At 39.4% G+C, this 25,192-nt stretch overlaps 2 protein-coding genes across 4 annotated transcripts; one reads left to right on the plus strand and one right to left on the minus strand.

The window, feature by feature from the left end:
- The first annotated feature begins 1,433 nt into the window (after nt 1-1,433).
- On the plus strand, nt 1,434-14,078 carry LOC146326919 (soluble guanylate cyclase 88E-like). Of its 3 annotated transcripts, none has more exons than XM_084719282.1 (19): nt 1,434-1,588; nt 1,733-1,938; nt 2,136-2,276; nt 3,625-3,764; nt 3,929-4,063; nt 4,510-4,633; nt 4,725-4,844; nt 5,301-5,418; nt 5,726-5,812; nt 6,949-7,066; nt 7,651-7,780; nt 7,976-8,122; nt 9,389-9,535; nt 9,613-9,769; nt 9,851-9,960; nt 11,188-11,277; nt 11,946-12,104; nt 12,218-12,355; nt 13,233-14,078. In XM_084719282.1, the coding sequence occupies exons 2-19, from the start codon at nt 1,819-1,821 to the stop codon at nt 13,359-13,361; spliced, it is 2,310 nt and encodes a 769-aa protein (XP_084575408.1). In that variant the 5' UTR covers nt 1,434-1,588; nt 1,733-1,818; the 3' UTR covers nt 13,362-14,078. The 3 variants fall into 3 exon arrangements, with proteins under 3 accessions (XP_084575408.1, XP_084575407.1, XP_084575409.1); XM_084719281.1 differs by having other exon boundaries at nt 1,435-1,588; nt 13,209-14,078; XM_084719283.1 differs by having other exon boundaries at nt 1,435-1,588; nt 5,301-5,385; nt 13,209-14,078.
- Nucleotides 14,079-19,668: 5,590 nt separating this feature from the next.
- On the minus strand, nt 19,669-24,271 carry arl3l1 (ADP ribosylation factor like GTPase 3, like 1). Its single transcript, XM_084719284.1, has 6 exons — nt 24,131-24,271; nt 23,033-23,176; nt 21,522-21,638; nt 20,696-20,746; nt 20,394-20,579; nt 19,669-20,154 (listed from the first exon to the last, which is right to left on the minus strand). The coding sequence occupies exons 1-6, from the start codon at nt 24,146-24,148 to the stop codon at nt 20,107-20,109; spliced, it is 564 nt and encodes a 187-aa protein (XP_084575410.1). The 5' UTR covers nt 24,149-24,271; the 3' UTR covers nt 19,669-20,106.
- Nucleotides 24,272-25,192: the final 921 nt, after the last annotated feature.

Consider the following 25,192-nt stretch of genomic DNA (forward strand, 5'->3'; position numbering starts at 1 on the left):
TGGATAAAATATGTGAAAGCATTGATCTTGCTCTGGATGAAAGGAAAAAAATGTTTATGTCTGAGGACTGTGATACTGACTGAAAAAATAGTCCCCCTGATCACAACGAGACTTTAAAACTGTATCCTCTTTGTTTTTACTTCAAAGTTTGGCTATGACAGTTGTATACATGCTGGAAGCAACAGTATGTACTTTGTAAGGGCAGCTGCAGAACATATTTAAGCAAAAAGAAAAGTGTGATTTAGAATGCAGTTTACTCAATATATGTAAAATTGTAATTTATTTCAAATGGTACAAGACATCATAGTGTCCTCTCCTCAGAAAACAACTCTGGGCTTGGACCTGAAAATATTGTTAATCTGATATTCTGTCATGCTTCGAATGAATGCTGAAATGCTAAATCTGCCCTGTTATAGTAGGCAGATCATAATATTGCCAAAAATAGTGAAATGGAAAAAAGAAAAAGAAGGACTTTTATTTTCAGAACTGTTAAATTTTGGTATTCAATGCAATACACAGTACAATACGACAGTTGGATTGTTGATTGCAAGTTGTAATTATCATTACATTAGAGTATTGAATATTTGCAGATAAATATATGTAGATGTAGGTATATTACAGTATGTGTGCTAATGTATGACTGAATGAATATTTTATGTTCGTGTCTGGTCATTTTCATAACTCATCCCTCACAGGATTATTCAGGCATATTAAATACAAATCAAACATTCTGGTATCATCAAACAGGACAATACATGACCGTCATCCAAACACAGATATAAACATAAACCTCTATCAAATATCACACAGCCCCATAATCACAAAACACAGTTCAGAAATCTGAACAGGTGAAAAAAAAACTAGCTCTGTATCCTTTAGTACCAGGCACTGAATATTTGATCCAGTTCATAAACCAATAGACCACAGTTAAAATAAAATAAAGTCTGAAGAATTTATCTACCATGTTACTTTTCTTTTCCATTCCCATACCTTAAAAAGATACCTAGAAAATGCAAAAACATAATAAAAAAAAAGATCCAATAAAACTTCCATTCTCCGTCAGGAACATGAACTTTTTCAGACAATATCTGTCATGAATCATGATATAAAGGACAGTACTAAATGATGTAGTTAGGTATATGTGTGTATGTATTCATTTATGTATATGATATGCATGTTATGTGTTTATTTATGAATTACTTTACGCTTAAATATTTTTGATGTGGAATTATTTGAAGAGTTAAAAAAATCAAATCAAAAGTGTTATAAGCATCTATTAGTACTTCAGTGATTTAAAAAGTCATTTTCTTTAAAACGACAGTAATGATAAACATGATGAGAGATAATGAAACCAGGACAAATTCTCGTGACTGGTGTCATCTGTGTTTGAGAGGTGGCTTCTGCAGTGTGTTCATGTCACATAGAGCTGCACAGCCACCAGGCACTGACAGCTGACACAGGAACAATAGAGGCCCATTCAGACTCAAGAGCTTGTGCAACTAGTTCACCTTTAAAACTGTTGACCCTGCTGGCTTTCAGATAAAAACTTATTTGTCTGGTTAGTCTAAGAAGGTTCAAACCGTCACAGGTAGCGTCGAGAGCAAGAGAAACAAAAGCAGCAATATCCAGCACTTTGCTTTTTATAGCTCCACGCTGAAAGCTAAATGCATTAAAATTCAGATTGCGGCACTGGTAAAAAGTCATCATTGTGAACTTTTTTATTCGCTTGCAGGTGCCTTTGGGAGGACTGTTGGAAGTCAATCAGTCGCGGAGCAGTCTTGACAGAGCTCAGCTTGAGCTTCAATCCAGAGAGACATCATGTACGGGCTGCTGTGTGAGAGTCTTCACGACTTCATCAAGGAGTCGTACGGAGATGATGTGTGGAAGCTGGTCAGAGAGAGAGCAGATGTCAGGTTACACTCCTTTGTCACCCATCAGGTACAGTGTCAGTGTCTCTGAAATAAATGATATAATTCTGCATGTGTGCACTGAATAGTGATATATTTGCTGTCTGCCTGAGTCAATCTGTCTGCAGGTTTTGTCACTCTGTGTGCTTTTGTCTGAAGCCTCATATACCTAATGTCAAAACATATTTCCTCAGTGATAATAAGGTCTATATATGTGTGTGTCTGCAGGTGTATAGTGAGAGTGTGATTCCCCGTATTGCGAAGGCAGCCAGTGGAGTGACAGGCACACCCTACAATGAGCTGATGAACTCCTGGGGTGTCTACTTCCTGGGCTTTGTTGGGAAGTACGGCTATGACAGGATCCTCAAGGTGAGGAAAGATATCAGGCTGTCAGAACTCTGTTGTCTTTGGATAGATGTGTGAGAGAATTGTTAAATACTTAGTGAGCCATAAACGCCTGTTTTACACAGTTGTATGATTTTTTGTTGAAATTTCAAAACAAAATCTGTCCATTCAGTTTTAATGTGTTTGTAAAGAGCACATTGGCCTTAGACAGCTGGAGAATAAAATTATTTAATTCATGTACAAATCAGTCAGTTAAAAAATGATGGTATGTCTCAGACATATACAACCTTTTAGGATTTTGCAAATCTTCCAAAATAAGGTGTTATCAGTGGATTACATGCACAGTCACAGTTTCTGTCCAGCCCTTATTATCAACCAAATATCTGTTTTATACTTCTGCAGGGCAGTGTTTTCAATGAATTACCATAATGCATGTAATAAAAAAAAACATAAAACCATAATGAATTAAAAGTACCATAATGTATTAAGTGCCCTAATACCATGGAACCATTTTCAGGCAAAGTAAGAGCAAAATATGACAGATCCAGTATTAGTAAGGCAATTTACTACAGCGCTGTCATGGAGCTGCAGGTCTCTCTAACGGTGGATTATAAGAGGAAATGTCAAATATAACATGCCACATTTTCTTTAAAAGCAATGTATAAACTCATGTAAATATAATCACTTTAAATCATCACTCATGAACAACTAAACGTGTCTGGTGGCGTCTGTATTTGCCTGTTATTCTCATTATGCTGCTGTGCTCAGGATGCGTTACAAACCCAAAACGTCATTATTTGACATCCTTATATGTTTACAAACAGGTGGGACAAATCCTACTGATTCTGATTTTCCAAATTTGATATTACAGAAGCAAATCCTGACTACCTTTAGGAATCCTGTCTTACTTTACTTCAGCCTATCTTATCTCATTAAAAACTAAATCCAATATGGTTTGTCAATTTAATTTGTTGTAACCCACCGATGGACACTACTTTTTCTCCACTACCATTAGCTACTGTTAGCTAGTTAGTAAGTTAGCTACTACTACGGATGAAAAATGAATGTTTGACAGCTTAATGGTTATCCAAAAGTTAGGAGAGTTGATTTAAAAATTTGGGAAGTTAGGATGCTTGTGTAATACACATTTTCTATCTTAAGTTAGGAAAGGAGCATTGACTTAAAAACTGTTCATCTGTTATGGCTTTTTTTCCCAAACCAGGTCCTATTAACCTAATTTCCATGGTTACCAACCAACAGTTATGATGGACAACCTTTTGGTCTAAAATCAGTGGAAAGTTCTTTTAAAAGTACCATAACAAAAAATGCAGAGCATCTTTCTTCGACGTGACCCGTCACCCTCTGTCTTCAGGTTTTGGGCCGTCACGTGCGTGACTTTGTCAACGGCCTCGATAACCTCCACGAGTACCTGCGCTTCAGCTACCCCAAGGTGCAGCCTCCAACCTTCTTCTGCCAGGAGGAGTCCGCCACCGGAGTCACCCTCCACTACAGGTCTGAGGAGAGGAGAAAGAGGAGGAGGAGGGCAGGGGGTTGGAGCTGATAGACTGTCAGGCATCAGACATAAAAGCAGAAGAAGAGGGACAACAGAGAGAGAGAGAGCTGTGTGATTAAACTCTATAGACAGTTATTGAATCTTCCTCCTCTGTGACCTGCAGGAGTAAACGTAAAGGCTATCTGCACTACGCCATGGGTCAGCTGAGGCAGATGGGGAAACAGTTCTACGACACTGACATTCATGTGGAGGTGCTGTCTGAGCAGATGGTCGGAGACTACTCCCATGTCACTATGAGGTACACACACACACACACACACACACACACACACACACACACACACAAATGTATTTTTTTGGCACTTTGAGCACCACAAGCCAAGTGCCATTTAGTCCCATGATATTCAAGAGAAGGCAGACATCTCTACGGCCAATGCCTCTAGAACTCAGCAACTCACACCGAAACAATCTAGATGGACAGGTAATGCTAGAGGTAAGGGGAAAATATGTATGTTTGATTTTGGGGATGAACTCTCCCTTTAAGTATTAATTGTACCCCTGCATTTACACAAGACCAAGTAAAAGTTTATTAAATTATATATTTCTGAATGAGACCTTCTCTTCTTTATACTGCTAATATCTCTACTTTTACTTCAGTAAAATTTTGAAAGCATCAGTTTACTTGTTACAGAACATTTAAGTAAAGGATCTGAATACTTCATCTTGATCTGTATGTCTGTGCAGGCTCAACTTTGACAACTCAGCGTACCGCTACATCATGAAGGAAGACGAGGAAGAGCAGGAGATTTTGCCCATTACCTCAGACTTCTTCTTTGAGGTGTTCCCTTTTAACATTGTCTTCAGACAGGTAATCCCTCTGATTTTGCATTCCTAAACTCACCAGTGGCAGTTAATAAATGAAAGGAAGTGTTAAATGAATGAACTCTGTGGTTGTTTAGGACATGGTAGTGCATAATGTTGGCTCAGGCCTGGCCACAGTCTTCCCTGACCTGGATGGGAAGAAGATCAATGATGCCTTCTTGCTGGCACGCCCCCTAGTGGAGTTCACCTGGAACATGGTAAGACGCCACTGTACATTTCACACAGGGACAGTTTGAATGTCTCGGGGCCACTTCAGGGCGAATTTTAGCTACACTCTTGGAAATAGGGGTTCCAAAATGGTTCCTCCTAAAGGACAGAGGTTCTACCCAGAACCATTTGCTGCTGTGGAAAGGGTTTGTCAAGGTTTTTTTGTAAGACAAAGGGTTCCCTTAAGAACATTTTTCTTCCAAATTTCCAGTTGAAATCATTGAAGAACTCTTTAATTAAGGGTTTTTTGTACCATTAAGTAATAATAATAATAATAATAATAATAATAATAATAATAATAATAATAATAATAATAATAATGGTTCTAGGTTGCACTTTTATTTCTAAGAGTGTACAACATTCTGCAGTAAACAACACTGTATCTTAAATATATCAGCTTTATACAGGATGCTGCTGAGAACACTGACTGACTAATCTGTGCACAGATCATCTCCCACCCCAACAACCTGTTTGAGATCATGTCCAAGGAGCCCGTGAAGAGAGAGAGGAACCTTCACAACCGAGTCCAGAGTAAGAGTGGGAGCCATGTAAACACTCGCAGGGGTGTGTGTCTGGTGGGCGAGAACTCACTGGCTTGTGGTCTGATCAATTTCACTGCAGTCAGTTGCAAAAGACACACTCATTTTCAGTTTTATCGCATTTAAAAAGAGCAGGTGTGCAGTAACATGAAAGTATGTCCTCCATTAAAGTTGAGAGAGGTCTTGCAGTTGCAGAAATAGAACTGTTTGATGTCTTGATTCAACTTAAATTGTTTGAATGTAGTGGAGCTGAGCCCAGCACTGGTCATCGTGGGTGAATGATGTGAATATGAATGTTTATGGCTCTGATAGTTTACCCTGTTTTTCCACAGATTCTGACTATGAAAATGCTAATCGCTCCGCTGATGTAGACGTGGAGCTCATGGCTTTCCAGTCCATCATTGGAGACGATTACAAAGGTCATGACCTTTCTGTTATTTAAAAAGACAAAAAAGCATAGAGACACTGTGCTAGTCTGGCTCACAGCGATAAAATAAAAACTATTAAAGACACATTCAAATACAAAAGAATCTCACTGAAAGGGTACATTTAGGGAAATATGGTTATTTGCTTTCTTGTTCAGAGTTGTTGAGTTGATTAGACGTTCCAAGTCACTAACATGTCTGTATGTTTAATAAGAAGCTAATGCCAGCAGTGGGTTACCTTAGCTTAGCATTAAGAAGGGCAATGGGAAAATATCTGGCCTGACTCAGTCCTAATCTGTGCACCAGCACCTCAAAACTTCATTAAATAAGTTGTTATATTTCAGTTTAAATGTGTACAAAAGCCACAGTGAAAGAGAGAGATGATGATTTATGATTTTACGGTGGGACATCTCGGCTGTAAGTAATGATGAATTTCGTGTCTCCTGGACAAACCCCCAAACTGTTGTGTTCCCAATGGCGGTCCAGGGGATGAGCAGGATAAAATAATTAAAGAGGTGAGGGAAAGAGGTGAGGGAAACTGAGCTAAATACACAAACAGGGATCTTTTTTGTTAACAAATTGAAGACACGCATAAATGCTTACAAACAACAAAAAAACATTGACTTAGTACTAATTTAAACACCCTGCCTTCCTCTGGAAAGGGCGTAAAGTGGCCAAACCCAGCCCATACTAGCTTCATGCTAGTCAGTTAGCAGCAGTCTAACCCACCATACACTAATTAAAACCAAACGTATTTGAGAAATTAACACTTGAACATATGTCAGTGTGATAAGAACTACCTTTTAATTGTTGTTACCTTTAGACAGAGCCAGGTTAACTGTTTTCCCGTTTCCAGTCTTTATGCTGAGCTAATCAGCTCTTGCTTCATATTTAACATACACATATGGGATATGGGAGTGGCATTTAACTACTTCCTCTAACTGTCAGCGAGATAACGAATAAGATTATTTCCCAAAATGTCAAACTATTCCTCTAAAATGCTAAATGCTAAATCCATTAGGATGACATTGTTAACTCAGTGCAGTTATTATCTACTGTTGAAATTTAACCTGAAACACCTCTGTGAATGATTGCATGGCTGCTGGCATTTCATCGTGCTCCTCTTGTAGACGGCAACAGCGCTAACGCGATGGAGAGCTGGGGCGATGGGAGCCGCTGCCTCAAACTGAAAGGACAAATGAGATACATGCCAGAGTGGGAGTCCATCATCTTCCTGGGAACCCCTGTGTATGGCCCAAACACACACACACACACATGCACACACCCATAGACACAGATCTTTATTAAAAAGCTGCAGTCGAAAAGTAAAACATTCTAAAACGCAGCAAGAGCTAAACTGAATTACGAGGCTGGAAATAAAAGCCTGGGCAGTGAATCAAATCAGGGGCCCATTCTAACAGCACTTACCATGCATGAAATGAGTTGCTAATTAGCTTGTAATCAGACAGTGCAGCTCTTGTGAGCCTAATGGGAACCCATTTGCAACTGAGAGTGTTTTCCACAGAGTACATTACCAAAACATCTCCCTCCTCTTCTAAAACATTTTGTTTTGCAAGTAAATGCTCTTCTGCCTGTATTGACAAAACTACTGAAATGTCATATCACATGAGTTAGATTATTTATACTGTGGGAAACTGAGAATAATAACTCTCCCAATGACTGCCTTTAAATTCCACATTTTAAAATACTGTTATTGTTATTTCTAAACTGATTCTGTAATTGGTTTTGTACATAGTATTAATGTTGTTGTTGTTGTCATTTGTCTTTCATTTTTCTCATTTGTCTGTATGTGTGTGTGTGTGTGTGTCTAGGATGGAGAGCCTGAGCGCCATGTTTAAGACCGGCCTGTACATCAATGACCTGAGCATGCACGACTCCAGCAGAGACCTGGTGCTGGCAGGCACGCAGCAGTCGGAGGAGCTGAAGAGAGCCCTCATACAGGTTCACTCTGCTCTGAAGTGCAGCTGCATTTTATGTGTGATCAGCTCGCCTGTCACTCTGCATTATGCAAAGTTGCTCTGAGGCCCTTCTTTCAGGCCAGAAGCCCCAGATCACCTGCCGCCCACAGACCTGAGATGAAACAAACAGACGCAAACTCACTGTGTTGTTCTGTCTTATTCCCCGTTGTGAGCACAGGAGCAGAAGAAGTCCAGTAAGCTGGAGGAGAGCATGAAGATGTTGGACTATGAGATGAAGAAGACTGACGACCTCCTGTACAGGATGATTCCCAAACCAGTGGCTAAAAGGCTGCGCAAAGGAGAGCCGGCTGTAAACACCTGTGAGGTCAGGACTGTAGATAATGCCTTTTAAATATGCCACTGTTCGCCTTATAAATACCAAAAACAACAGAAGCAACTGTTTCAATCTTATAACAGTGGCTTATTTGACAACAATGCAACAGCCAGCATGTTTCCCTTTGACATTTCTGTTCCAGGCTGGATCGTCTGTTTTTGTTTTCCAGCTTTATATTTATTGTCTTTACATGAAGCTAAAATGAACACCAAATGATCACTGAAACTTACAGTGTAGGACTTGTTCTCCTTTGTTATTGTCAAAGTATAATGCTGTGCTCATGTAGGCAACCAAGACTTATCTTAGCAGAAAGACTGGAAACTATACTGCACAAAGACAACAAAACACGACCACTAGCACCTTAAAAAGTTATAAGATATAAAGTTATAGAAGGTTAAAATATATCACGTTACTTAGTGAGCTCTAGAGGTGCTTATAAGCAGACTTTGTTTTCATTAGACAAAGCCAAAATAACTGTGTTCCCCAGTTTCCAGTCTTTCTGCTAAGCTAAGCTGGCCAAATGTTTTATATTTATGATACAGACAGACAGTTGTAAGGATGTCAGGATGATTCAAGACCCCTTCACACCCTGTCAGGGTTTATTTCACAACAATGACCTGTTTACTGTATCCCATGTATTACATGGTTGCTTACCAAAAAAAACAAAAACAATAAAATAAAACACAATATCAATTGAAAATTTTATGGATTTAAAAATCATTTTATTAATTCTATGATCAGAACTGCATCCATAGCAACAGTCTGTTCCCATAGAAACGGTCTGTAATGCACAAATAACTGACCTTAGAATGCTGTAAGTGAGCAATGAGAATTATTTAACAAAACGTAATAAACAGACTCAGTCTTCTCATCAAACTCTTTTAACTCACATTCGTGTACAATAAGCCTTTAACACAATTGTCTGACTTAAGATTCACCTCTTCCAAGGGTGTTGGAGAAAGTATGGTGGCTGCACAAAACGAGAAAGGTGATATTTAGGGCCTGTGTTTGGTTTATCTCTTCATGGCTAGATATTATTATATTATTCTTATTTTTTGGGTGATTAAACAGTAATTTAAACCTGTGACTGTGACTATAAACAGACACAAACCCGTATAATTCATATGAATTCTTTTTGCAATGGTAAAATTCAGGTTCCTGAAAAATATTGCATGAATGCCTGCCTCCTTCTTCTCTGTGTACATATGTGTGTTTGCAGTATGTCAGCCTGCTACTCCCTTATCCTTTTTCTCCCAGGTGTTCCCAGATGTGACCATTCTATTCAGTGACGTTGTGGGATTTACTCGCATTTGCAGCCACATCACTCCGATGCAGGTGGTGTCCATGCTCAACACCATGTACACGCTGTTCGACACGCTCAGCGAGAAGCACCGTGTCTTCAAGGTTTGTGTGTTCATTTCCCCTCTGCTTAAAATACTTTGTCCAGGAGCATAACATTTGCTCGTGCTGTCTTTCTCCAGGTTGAGACTATTGGAGATGCCTACATGGTGGTTGCCGGGGCTCCAGAGAAGACAAAGTATCATGCTCATAACATCTGCGACATGGCCCTGGACATGGTGCGCTCCATAGACCACCTGAAAGACCCCTCTAACGGCAACAACATACAGATCCGTGTTGGTGGGTAGAATGCATGTGGACCTGTTAGTGTGTGTATGTCAGTGTTTGACGGAGTGGACTCACCTGTTGTTCTGGTTGCAGGGATCCACTCTGGGATGGTTGTGGCAGGCGTTGTGGGACATAAGATGCCACGCTACGGTCTGCACGGTGACACAGTCCACACCGCATCTGCCATGGAGAGCAACGGAAAGGTAAGGACAGAATACTGAGATACCAGCTCATGTTTGAGCTAAATTAGTACTGTATACATCTGTGGTTCTAAACCTGGGGGGCAGGACCCCCAAGGGCATCGCAGGACCATTTGTAGGGGTCGCCAGATGGTTGTGGAGAATAAAATATTGTGGCAAGCAGCGTGGGATGAGAGCCGGGAAACAGCTCTCAGTGACATCAGTCCCTTAATGGCAGCTAACAGGAGGAACAAACACTCAAAAACATGCTAAATACAGCTTGTGTCTACAAATGTAACAGCCTCCTCACTAATGGTTTCAAGTATAAACAAGCACAAAAATGACAGTTACCAACATAAACCACCATGTTCTGAACTAGTGCTGTAATGATATCAGATTTTAACTAAAAGAATTCATGATAAAGATATTATCACTATATCTATAGGAAATCTGAAAAAGAGTAATAACAATGCTATCAGTCAAATTCTTCTTTATCCATGGTTATTGTGCATTTTGCATCTTTTTTGGCAAAATAACTACATTAAGGACGGAGGTTTAGGGAGGGGGAGAGAGAGTCAGGGTACAAAAAGTGCAAATACACTAAATGGAACGTGAAAATGCAACCAGATGAACAGATGAAAAGGCATACAGTATGTTTAAAAAGTGCTGGATTATGTACAAAATACTATCACATGAGTATGAGTTTAAAATTATATAAATATATAATTTTTTAATTTATTATTTTTTATATTTTTATTTTCATTAAAAAAACAAATAAGCATCTTTTTTTTATCAGTCATCATCAATACTGGCATATCACAACACCACTAAATGAACAAACAAACAGTAACAAAAAGTAACATTTCATTTTCTAACATAAAATAGAAACTTAAACTGCTAAGTTCAACAAGCACAATGGGAAATAATGGCTATATTTTAGACCTGGGAGTGTTTTTTTTTTGTTTGTTTTATATTTCACTGACTGTAACAATGATATAATTTATAATTTAGAATTGTGTGTTTGCACATGAGGTCTGATTGACACACACACACTCAGCTCAGCATGGCGTCTCCAAAAGATGCAATGTGTTTTTTTTGTTTTTTTTCTTCGGGTGGAGTTGCGAACAATAACCTGATTATTGTGGGCGGTTGCGACATGAAAAGGTTGAGATTACCTGGTATATATGATGACTAAAATTAATTTTTTTTCTGCAGTTTTGTTGTGACTGCCTGCTTTTTCTTCTCATTCAGGAGATGCACATTCAACTCAGCAGTGCCACCTATGAGCACCTGAAAGGAAGTCACTTTATTTTTGAAAGGAGAGGCATCATTACCATCAAGGTTAGTGGTCAAAACTGTTTCCACAGCAACTGCACCCACAGCATTAATTGCATTCACTCAGCCATTAAAACGACATGTAATTAAAGTTTACATTGCTGTTGAATATATAAGCATCAGACAGTGATGATGTGGTCGGTTCACTGTGTGAACGCCTCCACTTAAAAATAAATGCATGTTATTTACATGTCATACAAACCTGCCTGAAACTAAACACTGAGGCAGTAATCCATGTTAATGCCAGATTTGTGTATCAGCAATCAGACATAATAAACATTTCTGAATCTTTATTAAATAATAATAATAGCTCACAATGTCTTCGCTCTGGGGAGGTGGCACACTTAATATTCAGAGCTGGTAATTGCAGCTTGCTTGTTGATTTGCCAGTCTGTTTTTTTTATCACCCAGTCTGACTTTGAGGCTGTACATTCAGTGATAATGGCAGCAATGTGACTCCCAAAGGTTTCTGAGGCAGCTGATTACAGGTGCCAATCTCAAGAAAGCTAGACTTATTTTTCATCAGGGACTTTTGATACTGAAAATCTGCCATTTTTCTTCCTTCCATGGCAGAAATTGTTCCTATATGCGTATGTGTTTGAATATTTGTGCATGCCATAAAGTCCACACCTAACTCTCTCTCTTAATTTTTCCTTCTCTTTGTCCATTTTTAGGGGAATGTTGAAATCGAGACCTACTGGCTGAAAGGAAAGAGGGACAAAGACGGAAATGCTCAGGCAGCGTGTCCTCAGTTTGAGACCCAGACCATCAGCAAAGCCATCAGCAAGGCCACCATCTCAGGCCCTGAGGCCACAGGGGATGACGAGGGGCTGGTAAAAAAAAAAAATTCAGCTAAGACATGCTTGAATGGCATACACTCTCATTTGCTTCAATGCCACCATTATCGTCTCTGATTCCCCGAGTCTCCTTCTGACTTTGCCCGCAGGTTTTCCCACTGGTGGCAGGGGAGGACGAGGATGACGTCAAGTCTATTCGCTCTCATCGTATCAAGATGGAGATTTCAGGCCATTCTCTGGAGGAGTCGATGGAGGAGTGCCGGGTGGAAGAGATGTCAGTTCATAAGGTGAGAGGCCAGACTTTTAATGACTCTGATTTCACTCCAACTTTTAATTATTTTTTTCATCCATACTATAGTTGCATTTCCACTCAGGAACTACTTTTCAAAGAACTAAAAAGTTCCTTCGACCCTTTGCTGGCTGTGTTTCCACCGCAGTCTAAAACCATGTGAAGAATAGGCAAATTTGCTTGTTGACGTTGTTTTTATGTGCCCTTTTTTTCATGTAACTGTACAACAACAGTGCCACATAAAGTGACAGACAGGCATCGTTATTTGCCTTTGTTGATGGTCCATCTGTCATATGCTTTCTTCTTTGCAAGCACAGAGTATTCAACCAATCAGAAATCTTCAGTGGTGCAAGCCTCAATCTCAAAGTTCCCATACTCTTGGAAAGTACTCCTTGAGCAGGGAATTTTTAGAAGGGTAAAATAATGTCCCTGGAACTCGATTTAGATTTTGGTCCCTGTGGAAGAAATGTCCTGGGTTCTTCCAAAAGTTCCTCAGTTCATGTTGATTTGTTGAAATACAATGAACAAAAAGCAAACTTTTTTGTTTGCATTGGCAGATTTTTAAAAATGGTGGTTCAAATAAAATGCTACAAGTACTTGATCAGTCAGAAACGTTCAGCCCTGCAAGCCCCAACCCCAGAGTTCCTGTACTTTTTTTTGGGATAAAATAATGTTCCTGGAACTTCATTTAGACCTTGGTCCCTGTGGTGGAGTTTGAAACCCCTGTGGAAAGTTGCTGCAGTGCAAACGCAGCTAATGATTTCCTTCCTGGGTTGCTATTAGCTGTTAATGCTGTTTTTGCTCTTGCTCATTTGTTATGGGTGTGATAAAATGAGCTGTTTCTTCGACAGTCTCACTACAAGGACACTTTGCAGGACGACCTGCAGGACCCTCACCTGGAGCTGGGCTCACCTGAATCTGATGGAAGAGACTCCATCATGGAGTCTCGTGACAGCTCCTGTGACTCCCGCTGCTCCAAGAGCGCCATGTGCTCTGTGTCATGAACTAATTGAGCCATTTGTGTCTGTGTTACATTTGTACTGATGTTTCTAGAGCGCTTTTTGTACATCTAGCTCAAAGCATTAAATGTTAGACCAAATGCCAGATAGGAATGCAGTTTTTGCTGTTATGTTTGCCTTTTTTTGAGGAGTTCTTGTGGTGATGCCTTGACTATCTCTAAGGACGTGCTGTTTGTACATGGACTAATATGTAACGCTAGATTTCTAGTGGCCTTTTGTGGTGTTATATTGCACAGCAACATCAACAGTGCTTATTTAGTTCTGATAACACAGCAGCTCAGCAGCTATTGTTGTTAATTTCACACTTTGATCAGTTTCAGCAGCTTTCTTAGAGCTTTCAAAGCTCTACGAGCGAGCAGACTTCTCCAATTAATACCTCACATCAGTCACCTCAAAGCAATTGCCACAAAAAACTTTGCTGTGTAGCCATTGTGTAGCATGTTTTAGTACCACTGCCACGTGGTTCAGCTGGACACAAGCTCAGTAATCCTCTGCACTGTCTGTTCTGCTGCACCTTGTAGATTTTGCCATTTTTGTTTTATCCTGCGAAAAAATCACGCAGAATCTCTCCCCTGTCCCTCTCCCTCCTTCATCCTGCTTGTCTGAATTCATTGTTCTATATCAGTCTCGTCAAATACGCACAGCCACCGCACAATGTAAACGCCTGTCAGCTCAGTGAAAATAAAGCGAGATGACTGCTGAGCTGCGTGCAGAGCTGTTTGTTATTGTTTGTCTTGTCACTCAAAGGCATTCACATTTGCATATATGTTAGACTTTTTTATTGAACGGAATTCTCCATGGATATGGTTATGTTTTTATTGTCTCTATTTGTTACACATGTGTCATGTATGTATGTGTACCTGCGTATTACCTGAACTCCAGTAGGGATGAAACGATTATTGGCTTCACAATAATCCACGGTAAAATTCATGATGATTAGTATGTCACATTCATTTTAATTAAAACCATATTTGATAACTGTCCTTTGAAACAGTCACAGTATATACTGTTTAATCCAACCAAAGTTAACAAGAGTCTCCCTGACGCACAATGGCAATTTGTTTTGCATCATATTTTTGTGATAAGAAATTTTCACACCATTTCATAACTTCTCCAGATAACCTAGTGCACCCATCCCTTTATGCCCCAGCTTCAAAATGCATCATTAATGTATTGTTTGTAAACAACCCTCCCTACGTTTTGCCCCCGTTTTGCTCTGGTCCAATGACAGTTGAGCAAGCTGTTAAGCTATCAAATATGCTCTGTGCTACACCTATCTATGCTGAAAAGAAAACCAAATTTTGAAGATGGATAAAAGATGTTGCTGGGGGACCTGTAAAAGCAACACATATTGACATATTAAATTAATGTTAGCAAAATGCTAGCTAACTAGCTAGCTAATCTACAACAATCATGTGCTAGCCAGTGTTTTCCTAACATTAGGTAACATTAACCTACTTGAAGGAGTTGGATTCTCAGTGAAACAAATTTACAGCGAGTGGTACGTTAGCCAGTGAAAAAAGAAGCAGGAGGGGATTTTTATTCAGATAATTTTTTTTTTGGATGTTATATTTTGGGGTCATTACGGTGGAAACACTACAGCTTTTGTCCACAGGGGTCTCCAAAATCAACATAACATGAAAGTCCCTTGTAGTATCTTTAAGATGTGACCCTATAAGTTGCTTTTATAGGAAAGGAGAAATTTTACCAAGGTATCAGGTTTGCTCAACTGTTATTGGAGCACAGAGCAAAAAGGAGGGGGACTTTGGGGGGGGGGGGGGGCAGTCCAATGTTAAAAAAATCCTGCTCCTGTTACTTTAAAAATGAAACACAGGAACAAATCAACATCAAATCAAGGAGTTAGACCAATGGCTCAGATTTTATGCTTTGTTTATGGAAGTATAATTATGATCTGCCTACCGGCGCTGAGACACATCCATACATGCCACTAAAACAACAATGAACAGTGTAATCCTGACACAAATACATTGATAGACAGTCAAACATCAGTTATCTTGGTCAATGTCCCAATCAGACAGCGTTCCCAACTGACTGATTATCAGAAGAACTGAGCTTGTAGGTGGCGTCCTCACGATCCAGGCTGCATCTGTTGGCTTTGTGGGAGTCTTTAGGTGATGGACCGATGGAGCAGTGGAAGCAAAAGGCGTAGAAGAAGGCAAGCAACAGCAGGAAGCAGACAACACAAAAAATGATGACAATCAGGATGGTGTGCACGTGCATGTGCATGTCCTCCCATGGGGGTAGTGCTGTGGTGGTCAGGAGGCTGGAGGTCGTCGGGGTGGCATTTTCACTGGGTGGAGGAGTCACAGTGGGCAAGTGTGGCTTCACGGAGCCCAGGTGGGCGACTTCCGGCATGATGTGTGCCTTCAGTGGTTTGGGATACTTTTTTTGCAGTTGCAAGGAGAAAAACATCTTTTACTTTGGTTTACCACATGTACAAATACACACATTAATAAGATGTTGGTTATTAAGGTTATTATATCTATAATGATTTTAACACAAAACAAACATTTCTGTGCAGTAACAAACAAAGTGAAAAAAAAAATAACAATGCTCCTTTTAGCAACTTCACTTCCATATATGTAAAAGCATCAGGTTAATATTCTTCCTCACAGACAACCAAACACAGACACACAGTCTTTTGTTCCTACCTGGCGTGTGCTGTTGCCCAGTCTCTCTGAGCAGGACTCCTTTGATGAGCACAGCTTGGGAAAATGAAAGAAATGGAGGACAACAGAGGGATGGCTGGACTGAAGAGGAGAGGTGGCTGGTGGACCACGAAATAACAGGCGGGGGTTGCCATGGCAACACCAGCTGAGGGGCCTCTAGCATGGAAGTGACATCATATCACCTTAAGATTCTGAGTGTGTTTTAGACAGGGTTGCACCAACAAAGACACATTAAATCTAAGATGAGTTCTAATCAGAGTTGAGCAAAAATAAGTTTAAAATGAATAAATGCAGATTTAAAATGAAGAAGATTAAGATAGTACATCCAAGTTTATCGATATAAACCAAAAGATGCATGGCCACCCAAATAAAAATAAACAAATGAATTCAAGTGCTGTCAGGACCTAGCATGTATAAAAGTGCAGGGAAACCCAACTTTTAGTCATCTGTATTTCTAAATAAAATGTTACATTGTTTGATAGCTAGCTGCAAAGCTACTTAGCTTAGTGAGCCTACTCATGATGGCTCAGCAGAAAAACTGTCATTTCTTTGCCTTTAGAAAATATGTGTTGGCTGAATTAATGGCCAAATAACAGAAGAATCTCTCTCAAAAGTGAAACCTCAAGTTTAAGTTTATAGTTAATACTGGATCACATTTTAAACTGGACATGATTCCTAATTTAATGAATCTTAATTTTAAGATAGTTTTAAAGTTTGGTGACATAATTTAAAGTTAAACAATGATTTAATTGTGTTTTAAAAAAGAATCCTTGTTGCTGCAACCCAGGCCTGAAGTATAAATGAACATGTAACAGGAATTACATCATCAGATTACAAAAAATTTGTAACTTTAATCAGCCCAGATTACATTTGAAAAAATATGTAATTATATTATAGATACATTATCAAGGATTACGTGATTACATTTTGATTACATCTTTAAAATATGGCAATTTTAAAAAATTATGAAACTTATTTAAACAGCAGCAACAAACCTCTCACAAAAAGAACAGCAACAAGACAAACAGTACACCTACAGTTACTGTTTTTGTTCAGCTAATTTGTTGACCAACTGTTCATATTTAAACATTAAAATGCATTTTATTTGCACTTAATACATTTCAAGATGTCTGTGATGTTCAAGACGAGAGAAAACAATAAGCTATTTTGTTGCAGTATCCATTTTTCTTAGTATAATGTGCAATATTTTCCAATTTTTGATCTTGAAGTAATCCAAAAGTATTCAGAGTAGATTACTCTTTTATATTGCAATGATTCTTAACTAATTACAAAAAATGTCTCCATTTCGAAGATATTGAGGGATGACAAAATTTGTTTGAACCAAAGTTACAATATGTATGCCCAAATAAATAAAACTGATCTATCTACAATTTGCTGGTATTGTTCTGAAACTGTAAATAAAAGTATCTGCTGAATCAAACTTGCATTGAAACAGCCATTAGTGAAATTAGAGAGTTTAAATGACTTATGGTAAAGAGCAAAGGCTCCTCATATCCCTGAGATGAATCAGCCTCTCTAATACTGCCACCTGTTGGTGAAAGAAGCAACACTGAATGACAGACTGTAGAGAACAGACTCATCTCTCCACCAGCACAGCTCCTGTGCCGTCTGGTCTCTTTCAAATGGCCATAATGATCCTTTAGTACAAGTTGTAATTGGTCCCACACCCCCTGCTGTGCTCCCTCGACGGGAGCTGATGCCTAAAAATGTTTTAGGACTTGCACCAAATTTTAGTTGCCATGGAGATGACTCAATATTCATTCGTTTTGTTAACACTTACGGCAAGTAAACCAGAGAGCTCACTCATAAATACCAGACATAGAGAGAAAGAAAAAAAAATATTCATTAGCATAATTTCATGTAGAAGAGGACGCAGAACAAAGCGATCCAGCTGATGTGATTTTAGAGTGTTTTCAGATGGTTAATTACAGCTCCAGACAATAGACACAAAAGATCCATTAAATCCAACTGCAGCTGAGTAGAGCCAAAATGGCTGAATGGAAGAGTTAGCCTACATGAAGGTTAGTCTAAAGGACAAACACGTGAAGAAAGACCCCAGGGCTGTGTGGGCCTTCAGACCTCTGTCATCACAGTACAGATGAATCATTTGTGGGTTCTGAAATCAATAATACAGTACACTAATAAGACCTAACAAGTCAGAATTTGTGCCAAATTAGACAAAAACTAACTAATATGTTCTTTATTAGCCAGTAGTTATACCAAATTAAACACTCCACACCTAATTTGTTGACCAATTGTACATATTTGAACATGCAAAATGCATTTTATTTGCACCTAAAACATAAAAAAAAAAAAAAGAAATTAGAATAGAAATAATATGTTCTTAATTAGACAGTATTAGACACTTTTTTAGAGCATCATTAGATTTTATTAGAGGATAATTTGGGACACGTCACAACAGAACTGAATACTGTAAACTGAAGTGAAATCAAATATTCTACTTCCCTATTTAAAAACAACGCGTGAACCAGATCTATTGCCAAAATTATAGAGGTAGAGGGATATTTTGTCTACTGCACAGACTGCACACAGATAATATGATTTGATTGTAGAAGTAGGCATCAATCTTGGCTACTCTGCTAACTGTGTGGGACAAATCAAATAAGGTGTGTCTCAAGTAGCAGATATGTGATTTCTTTTTCTTTTTTTTTTAGTTTACAGTACAGTTCTGTTGCATTTGGTGTCTTATTACCCTCTAATAAAGTCTAAGGGTCTGATTAAGGGTTGTCTATTGTCAAATAAAGAACAAATTATTTCTAGATTTTGTCTAATTTAATGCAAAGCACGGCTCGTTATGTCTTATTAGTGTACTGTTCACGCCACTGCACCGTGTTTGTACTAGTGTCTAATTAGGATAGAGCTACTGTCTAATAAAGAACATATCATATTATTTCTATTTTTTGGCAAATTTGCTTGTTAGTGCACTTTTTTTTTTTTTTTACTCAAAATTGCTCACCCAAAGTGGACTATTTGTATCTCTGCTGGGAGAACACATAGTGCTCACAGCTGGACATTAGATGTATGTCATATGGCCAACTGCCTCTGTGAAAAGGGCTCCTGACAGGTTCCAAATTCGCTGCAAGAGGGACCGCATGCTACGCAATAGTCCTAGAATTAACATATAAAACAAACATTTTGAGGAAAAAGTCTCCCTGCTGCAAATTAGTCAGCCTCTCTGCGTGTAATTTCCTGCACTGTTTGTTCTGCTGCTGCGCCTTGAAGATTTGATATCTTGTTCTGCCATGCGGGTGTATAATTGTAAACTCTCCTCGTCTCTCTCACTCTTGCTTGTCAATTAGTCCCTCTCCCATCGTACAATGTAAGTGCTTGTCGTGGTGTTGAGGAAATAAAGCGAGTTGACAGCCGAGCAGGAGTGGATCACTTTGTTATTGTTCCTGTTGTCACTCATTTGAAGCGTTGGCATTTACAGACACACTCACGTCTTTTGTCGCTGACAGTTTTTAAGAATATTTTTTGACCATCAATATGTCGTTGTTTGTGCGTTTTGGAGATTTTGCTGTCTGATGACGGCTGCGTAAGATTTGAAACAGAAAGCAAAATAGCAGAAATTACTAGTTATTTTATTGTCAAAAACCTCAAAACACATACTTTACACTCACACTGAACTGGTGCCTACTTAACTGACAAACAGTTCTACATGGCTACACACTCAGCTTGGTTTTCTCAGTGTTTAAGAAAGCACACAAATTCACCAGACACGGATCCTTGGGATAAGGGGAGCAAAAACATACATTTTCTTTTTAGCATCCAACAGTGATTAATAAGTGTCCAATTCTTTCAATTCAATTAGCTACATTAGCAAAATATTCATAAAAATGACGAATTGTAAAAACAGAGCTATCATTCAAATCAGTGAGGGGGAGCAGGACCTGTCATATGTGACATATGTTGATGTTAAAGGAAATTAAATATGTTTTAATCCCTTATGTGATGCTGGCTCTTGAATGACTCTGGTCAGTGTTGCTCGGGACGCTGGTTCACTTCTTCTTGTTCACAATGTTGTTACAAATCCAGTTCATGCCATCCTGTCGGGGAAAATGAAAATAAAACTAAATCAGCTTCATAGACATGTCCAGACAATTGGAGGACAGAACAGAAAATACCACAAAATGATCAGAGGGAAATAAAGTCTCCATTAAAACAGTTCAGAGTGATTTTCAGCACAATATTATACAGCAGGAAGGCAGAGAGCACTTTTATGTGGCTAACTAGGTTTCCTGTCTGAGGAGAAATCAATAAATCAAAGCATGGGACTAGGTCTGACCTGAACTCCCTCCCCAGACACAGCTGAGCAGGCCTGGATCTGCCACTCACGGTCCCTGTACGTATGCAGGTTGAGTCCCTCAGCGATCTCACTGGCTGGTGACGCTGTGGCCAGATCCTGCTTATTGGCAAAGATGAGCACTGGAACGCCCTTTAGGTTCTCCTCGTCAATCAGTTCAGACAGCTCCTGCATACATACAGTGTTTGTTAAAGAGTAAGAGCCAAACAGTTAAATTAACTTCAGGTAGTTTTGCTATTGTTCTTGAGTGTATTTGCGCGCAGAAATGACGACGTCAAGCTCACCAGTCCCGTCTCCTCAAACCGCTTCTTGTCTGCGCTGTCAATAACGTAAATCTGAAAGAACAAATATGTGAGAGTAAAATTTGCTGAAAGGTAAAATAATCTTTTCTTTTTGGCCTCAATGTTTTGTTGTCTGCGTGTGAACTCCTGAAAATATCACTGACTTTTCTAGTGTATAGCTGCTCCTGTACAGGAGCCAAAAAGTCAGTAATAATCGATAATAAAAGATATGGTCGCGAGCCTTTCAAAAACGTTCCAAAACATCAGAGTTTGATTAATTAGTTACTTCATCAAAATACAATTATAGTGCTTAGTGTGTGCACATACTGTATGTTACAGAGGAGGATTAGGGCCACATGAGAGAAATTTATAATTCATAATTCTGTAAATAAAGTAAAAATTCTGAGACTAAAGTCATAATTCTTAGTTTAAGTCATAATTTTGAGTTTAAAATCATAATTCTGTATTTAAATAATAAAATACTACTGAGAGGGGCCTGAAACATTCAACTGAGTTATGAATTTAAAGCGATAACTCTGAGAACAAAATAAAAATTCTGATTTGAAAGAACTTGAAACTCAAGTACATATACGTGGCCCTAATCTTTTCCGCAGTATGTGTTATCTTGTCCCGTATAAACATTATGTGTCTACTGTCATGGATATTTATTACTTCTGCTTTTTCTGGAGTATTTTCAGCAGCTACCTGAGTGAACCTCAGAGTGACTAGCAGTCACTTAGCTAGTGAGGATCTAAATAGAAAATAAAGCAAGTGTCTCCCAGGGGAAAATATAATTTGAAATGATTTATATTTACGTTTAGTCACTCACCAACAGGTCTGTGTTTTCCAGGTACTTTTTCCAGAAGGGCCTGATCTTCCTCTGTCCTCCAATGTCCCAAACATTAAGTTTCATGCCATGTGAGGCGACACTCTTTATGTTGAAGCCCTGGAGTGAAACACAAAGCTGGAGTCACTGAACTGCACATCACTGCCTTCACTTTAACACAGTTCCAGCACGCAGCACCTGGAAAGCCTTGCAAATGGTTATGAAGCGATTCATTAATCGGCAATGTACTGGAGCACAGGTGTGTGTGTTAAATTAATCACTGTTTGGTTACTCCGAATAGTAACCTTGTTACGTATCAGCAGGAGTGCAACATGTGCTCTGGGTGTTTACAAGGAAATGGTCAGTGTGTTAATCCACCACCGTTTTTCATAACGCAGCTCCTTTCTGTTTCCGTTGGCGAGGTTGTATAACTACTTTATCCTGAGGGCCAGTTGAGGAGCAAATCTGAGGATAAGACTGGAAGGATCAAGTGCAGTCTATGTGTTTATGTGTCAAGTCTGATTTGGCTTTGTGGTGATTATTGCTATGGCATACTGCACTGCATCCTCTCTGCCTGCTGTCTGATGAGCCGTCGCACTCACCCAGGACCTAGCAAGATGCCTGTTCTATGCCTCTATGACTTGTGAGAATAACGCACAGGTATTAGACAGTCATATTAGAGTTCAAATAATCACGTCAAAAGGGGGCGGTAAGACAATATTGGGATCTTCTCAGAAAATGTGTTGAGTGCATGCAAATCTCCTGCACATACGGCAGAACAGGATGATCTGACATCCTTACATCACTATTTTACTGATTATTACTCAAAGCATGTGTACCATAAGACCAATCATTTCATTTCACAGCATGTCAGAAAAGCAAAGGTCAGCTGAATCCCATTACTTTGAGCAAGAGCGTGCACCGGCCCAGCTGGTCTCACAAGATTAGATACAATCCCCCTGCCTCTTATAGTGCTGCTCCACACAGCACCACAACAATACGAAATATACTTTGGAGAACCTCATCTCCTCGACCTCAAACAAGAGAAATCCATCAACATACTAACTGCATTGGTCTTTAAAAAAGCTGTAAGTTGTTGGTTAACAAAACATTGACAGAATATTTATGACAGATGCAACCATCTAAAATTCACTTAATGATGAACATCAGGTAATGACATTATAAAGTCACTGGCATGCATGGTAAGAAGAACTAAAATGGACACAAAAACATCATTTATATGCCATGAAGAATATGCCGCACAGAAACTTCCCTTAAGGTTATGATGTGGTATGTTTGAGTTTCAACATATAACTCATCTTATTTACCAAAAAAAGAGAAAGAGTCTGTATCCGCTTCAAGTTTCTACCTGTTTTTTCTCGTCAACCTCACCCTAGCACTTGCTTAGGGTAGGGAATTATTGGGTCTCAGTAAATAATATTAGTGACCTGAGATAACTTCTGTTATGATTTGGCGCTGTACAAATAAAACAGATTTACATGACTTCCCCTCACCTGTGTTGGTGTGATGGTGTTCACATCCTCGGAGGCAAGGCTCTTCAGCAGGGTGGTCTTGCCTGCATTGTCCAACCCCAAGAGCACTATCCTGACCTCCTGCTCCGTGGACCCCTTCAGTTTCTCAATGACAGAGAGTAAGCCCTGCAATGTAGAGGAGGATGATGGGATGGGTGTTCAGGGTGTGTAAGGATAGGGAAAGACCATAATGCAGCATTCACAGCATCCTTTAGTATTTGTAGAATATATTCCTCTTCTGTGGAAGCTGACCTGTATTATGACAGCTCATTTATCATTTAATATTTCAGTTTCATAATGTTTTGGTTTAGAATACAAAAGCGTGTGATTATATAATTGGAAAACCAGAATATTACTATATGAAAATTTCTTCTCCTTTCCTCGGGGGTGCAATGTTTCTTTGATACAGTCTGGAACATCCAAGATAACATCCAGAGGTAAATTAAAAAGAAAAGCCCAGTTTTTGGCCACACTTTACACCTGAAAACTGATCCCACTGACCTCCGTCTGATTTGAGGTCAAAGCTCCACTTACATACACGCATGCCCCTCTTGCTCCACCCATCAGCAATCTCCAGCCCCCCTTCTCTGGAGCTACAGTATAGCTCCCACCTCCATTCTGTAGGAATTAATCTGTTGCTTCATTTAGAAAAGCACCGGTGTTGATTAGAACTCCATTCATATAATGGTGCGTTGTTTAATGTGATTAGACTGAAGTGAGGTTGCACAACCCGCAGACTGACACACTGCAGACGAGAAAAAGAGGCACTGTAGCTTTAAATATCTGATTCAAGATGATAGGAATTACAGTGTGTGATTAACTGTACATCAAAGGGCATCAGAGGTTCCATTTAGATATATAATCACTACTCAACACATCAACACTACTTTTATCAAGTCTATTAGATAATCCAACCATCACAGCAGAGAGCTGCATCTGAAAAGAAATACTGTAAAACACATACTGGTACACATTTTCAGAATCATAACCACCTGTTACAAGTTCTATACTGTATAAAACAAGTAACAATGATTCACATTTGGTTTTATAAGTCGTGTTCTTCCAGATCAGGTCACTTACCTTTTGAGCTTCTCCCATGGTGGCGTGTTTCCTGTGGCTTGGCTGGAGGACTGCAGCTACATTCTCTAGTGAGGCTCACACAGGTGTGTTAGCTATCCAGGTCACCAAAAGGTACCAGCGGCCTCTTGTCTTTCCTTCTTTTTCCTCCTCTGTAAATTTTGGGTGGGTTATGTGCTATTCGTGTATGAGATAGTAAATGTCTACCTGGGCGTCAATTGCTCCTCACTGTCGCCGTGGAGTTAGCAAGCAGGAAGAGGGGGAGGGTGGATGGGACTGGGATTAGGAGGCCAGAATTAGCCCTAGTCATCCATGCAAAGGCCACCCCATCCGCCCTCCCCCTTCCTCTGTCCATCCCTCCATCTCCACTTTGCAGTGGCTTTACCTGGATTATCCCTTAGCCACCTGCTATAGGAAGAAACTGAATAAACAGTCCTTCCTGACACACTCGCACACAAAAATAGAAAAAAGTTCAGACATTTTGCCATATGGCTGACGGGGGAAAATGCTTGTTAATGTGGAAAAACAAAGACACCGTACTGCGTGAGGCCTGGCAGTATCCACAGAGCTTAAACACATAAACTTTAAAGGATTATATCATGTTGTTGAATCAGGGAACTTATTATTTGTATGTTCATAAATCAACTCTCAAATCCCACATCTATGCTTCTCTTGGGCGGGAGCAGATAGCATTAACATGCCATATATCCATTACATGCGAGCTGTGTGGGTCGTCTGCAGTGTGCATTCCTGTGAGCAGAGCATTCAGCAGGATTAGTTTGAGCACGCCTGTCCTGTGTCTGGATTAAAACATTTTGAGGCTCTTTTCCTCTACTGAACAGGCTTTCTGGTCAGTGGGTGTGGTTAGCATGAAAGCTGTGCTAAACAATGGCTCCTCCCTGGTCTGGCTACAGCTATACATAAGCTCGTAACCTCACCCGATCACACACATGAAGAGATTACAGAGGTTTTATTTCTGTATCTTTTTTTTTTTAATTGATATTTGTGTCCAACATTTTGTCATAGCATGAAAGTTATAAGACTATTTAAGACATTGTCATATTA

The sequence above is a fragment of the Lutjanus erythropterus genome, chromosome 5 (assembly GCF_056507025.1).
Source record: "Lutjanus erythropterus isolate fLutEry1 chromosome 5, fLutEry1.hap2, whole genome shotgun sequence".
Taxonomy (NCBI): Eukaryota; Metazoa; Chordata; class Actinopteri; order Lutjaniformes; family Lutjanidae; genus Lutjanus; species Lutjanus erythropterus.

What these genes read in the sequence shown, in the direction of transcription:
- arl3l1 (XM_084719284.1), bottom strand. An exon ending in ACACCATCACACCAACACAG is followed by an intron (nt 21,639 to 23,032) that starts GTGAGGGGAAGT and finishes GTTTCACTCCAG; the next exon opens with GGCTTCAACATAAAGAGTGT. An exon ending in GGTTTGAGGAGACGGGACTG is followed by an intron (nt 20,580 to 20,695) that starts GTGAGCTTGACG and finishes GTATGTATGCAG; the next exon opens with GAGCTGTCTGAACTGATTGA.
- LOC146326919 (XM_084719281.1), top strand. Translation starts at nt 1,819, where the DNA reads ATGTACGGGCTGCTGTGTGAGAGTCTTCACGACTTCATCAAGGAGTCG. An exon ending in GCTATGACAGGATCCTCAAG is followed by an intron (nt 2,277 to 3,624) that starts GTGAGGAAAGAT and finishes CTCTGTCTTCAG; the next exon opens with GTTTTGGGCCGTCACGTGCG. An exon ending in AAGAGATGTCAGTTCATAAG is followed by an intron (nt 12,356 to 13,208) that starts GTGAGAGGCCAG and finishes TTTCTTCGACAG; the next exon opens with TCTCACTACAAGGACACTTT.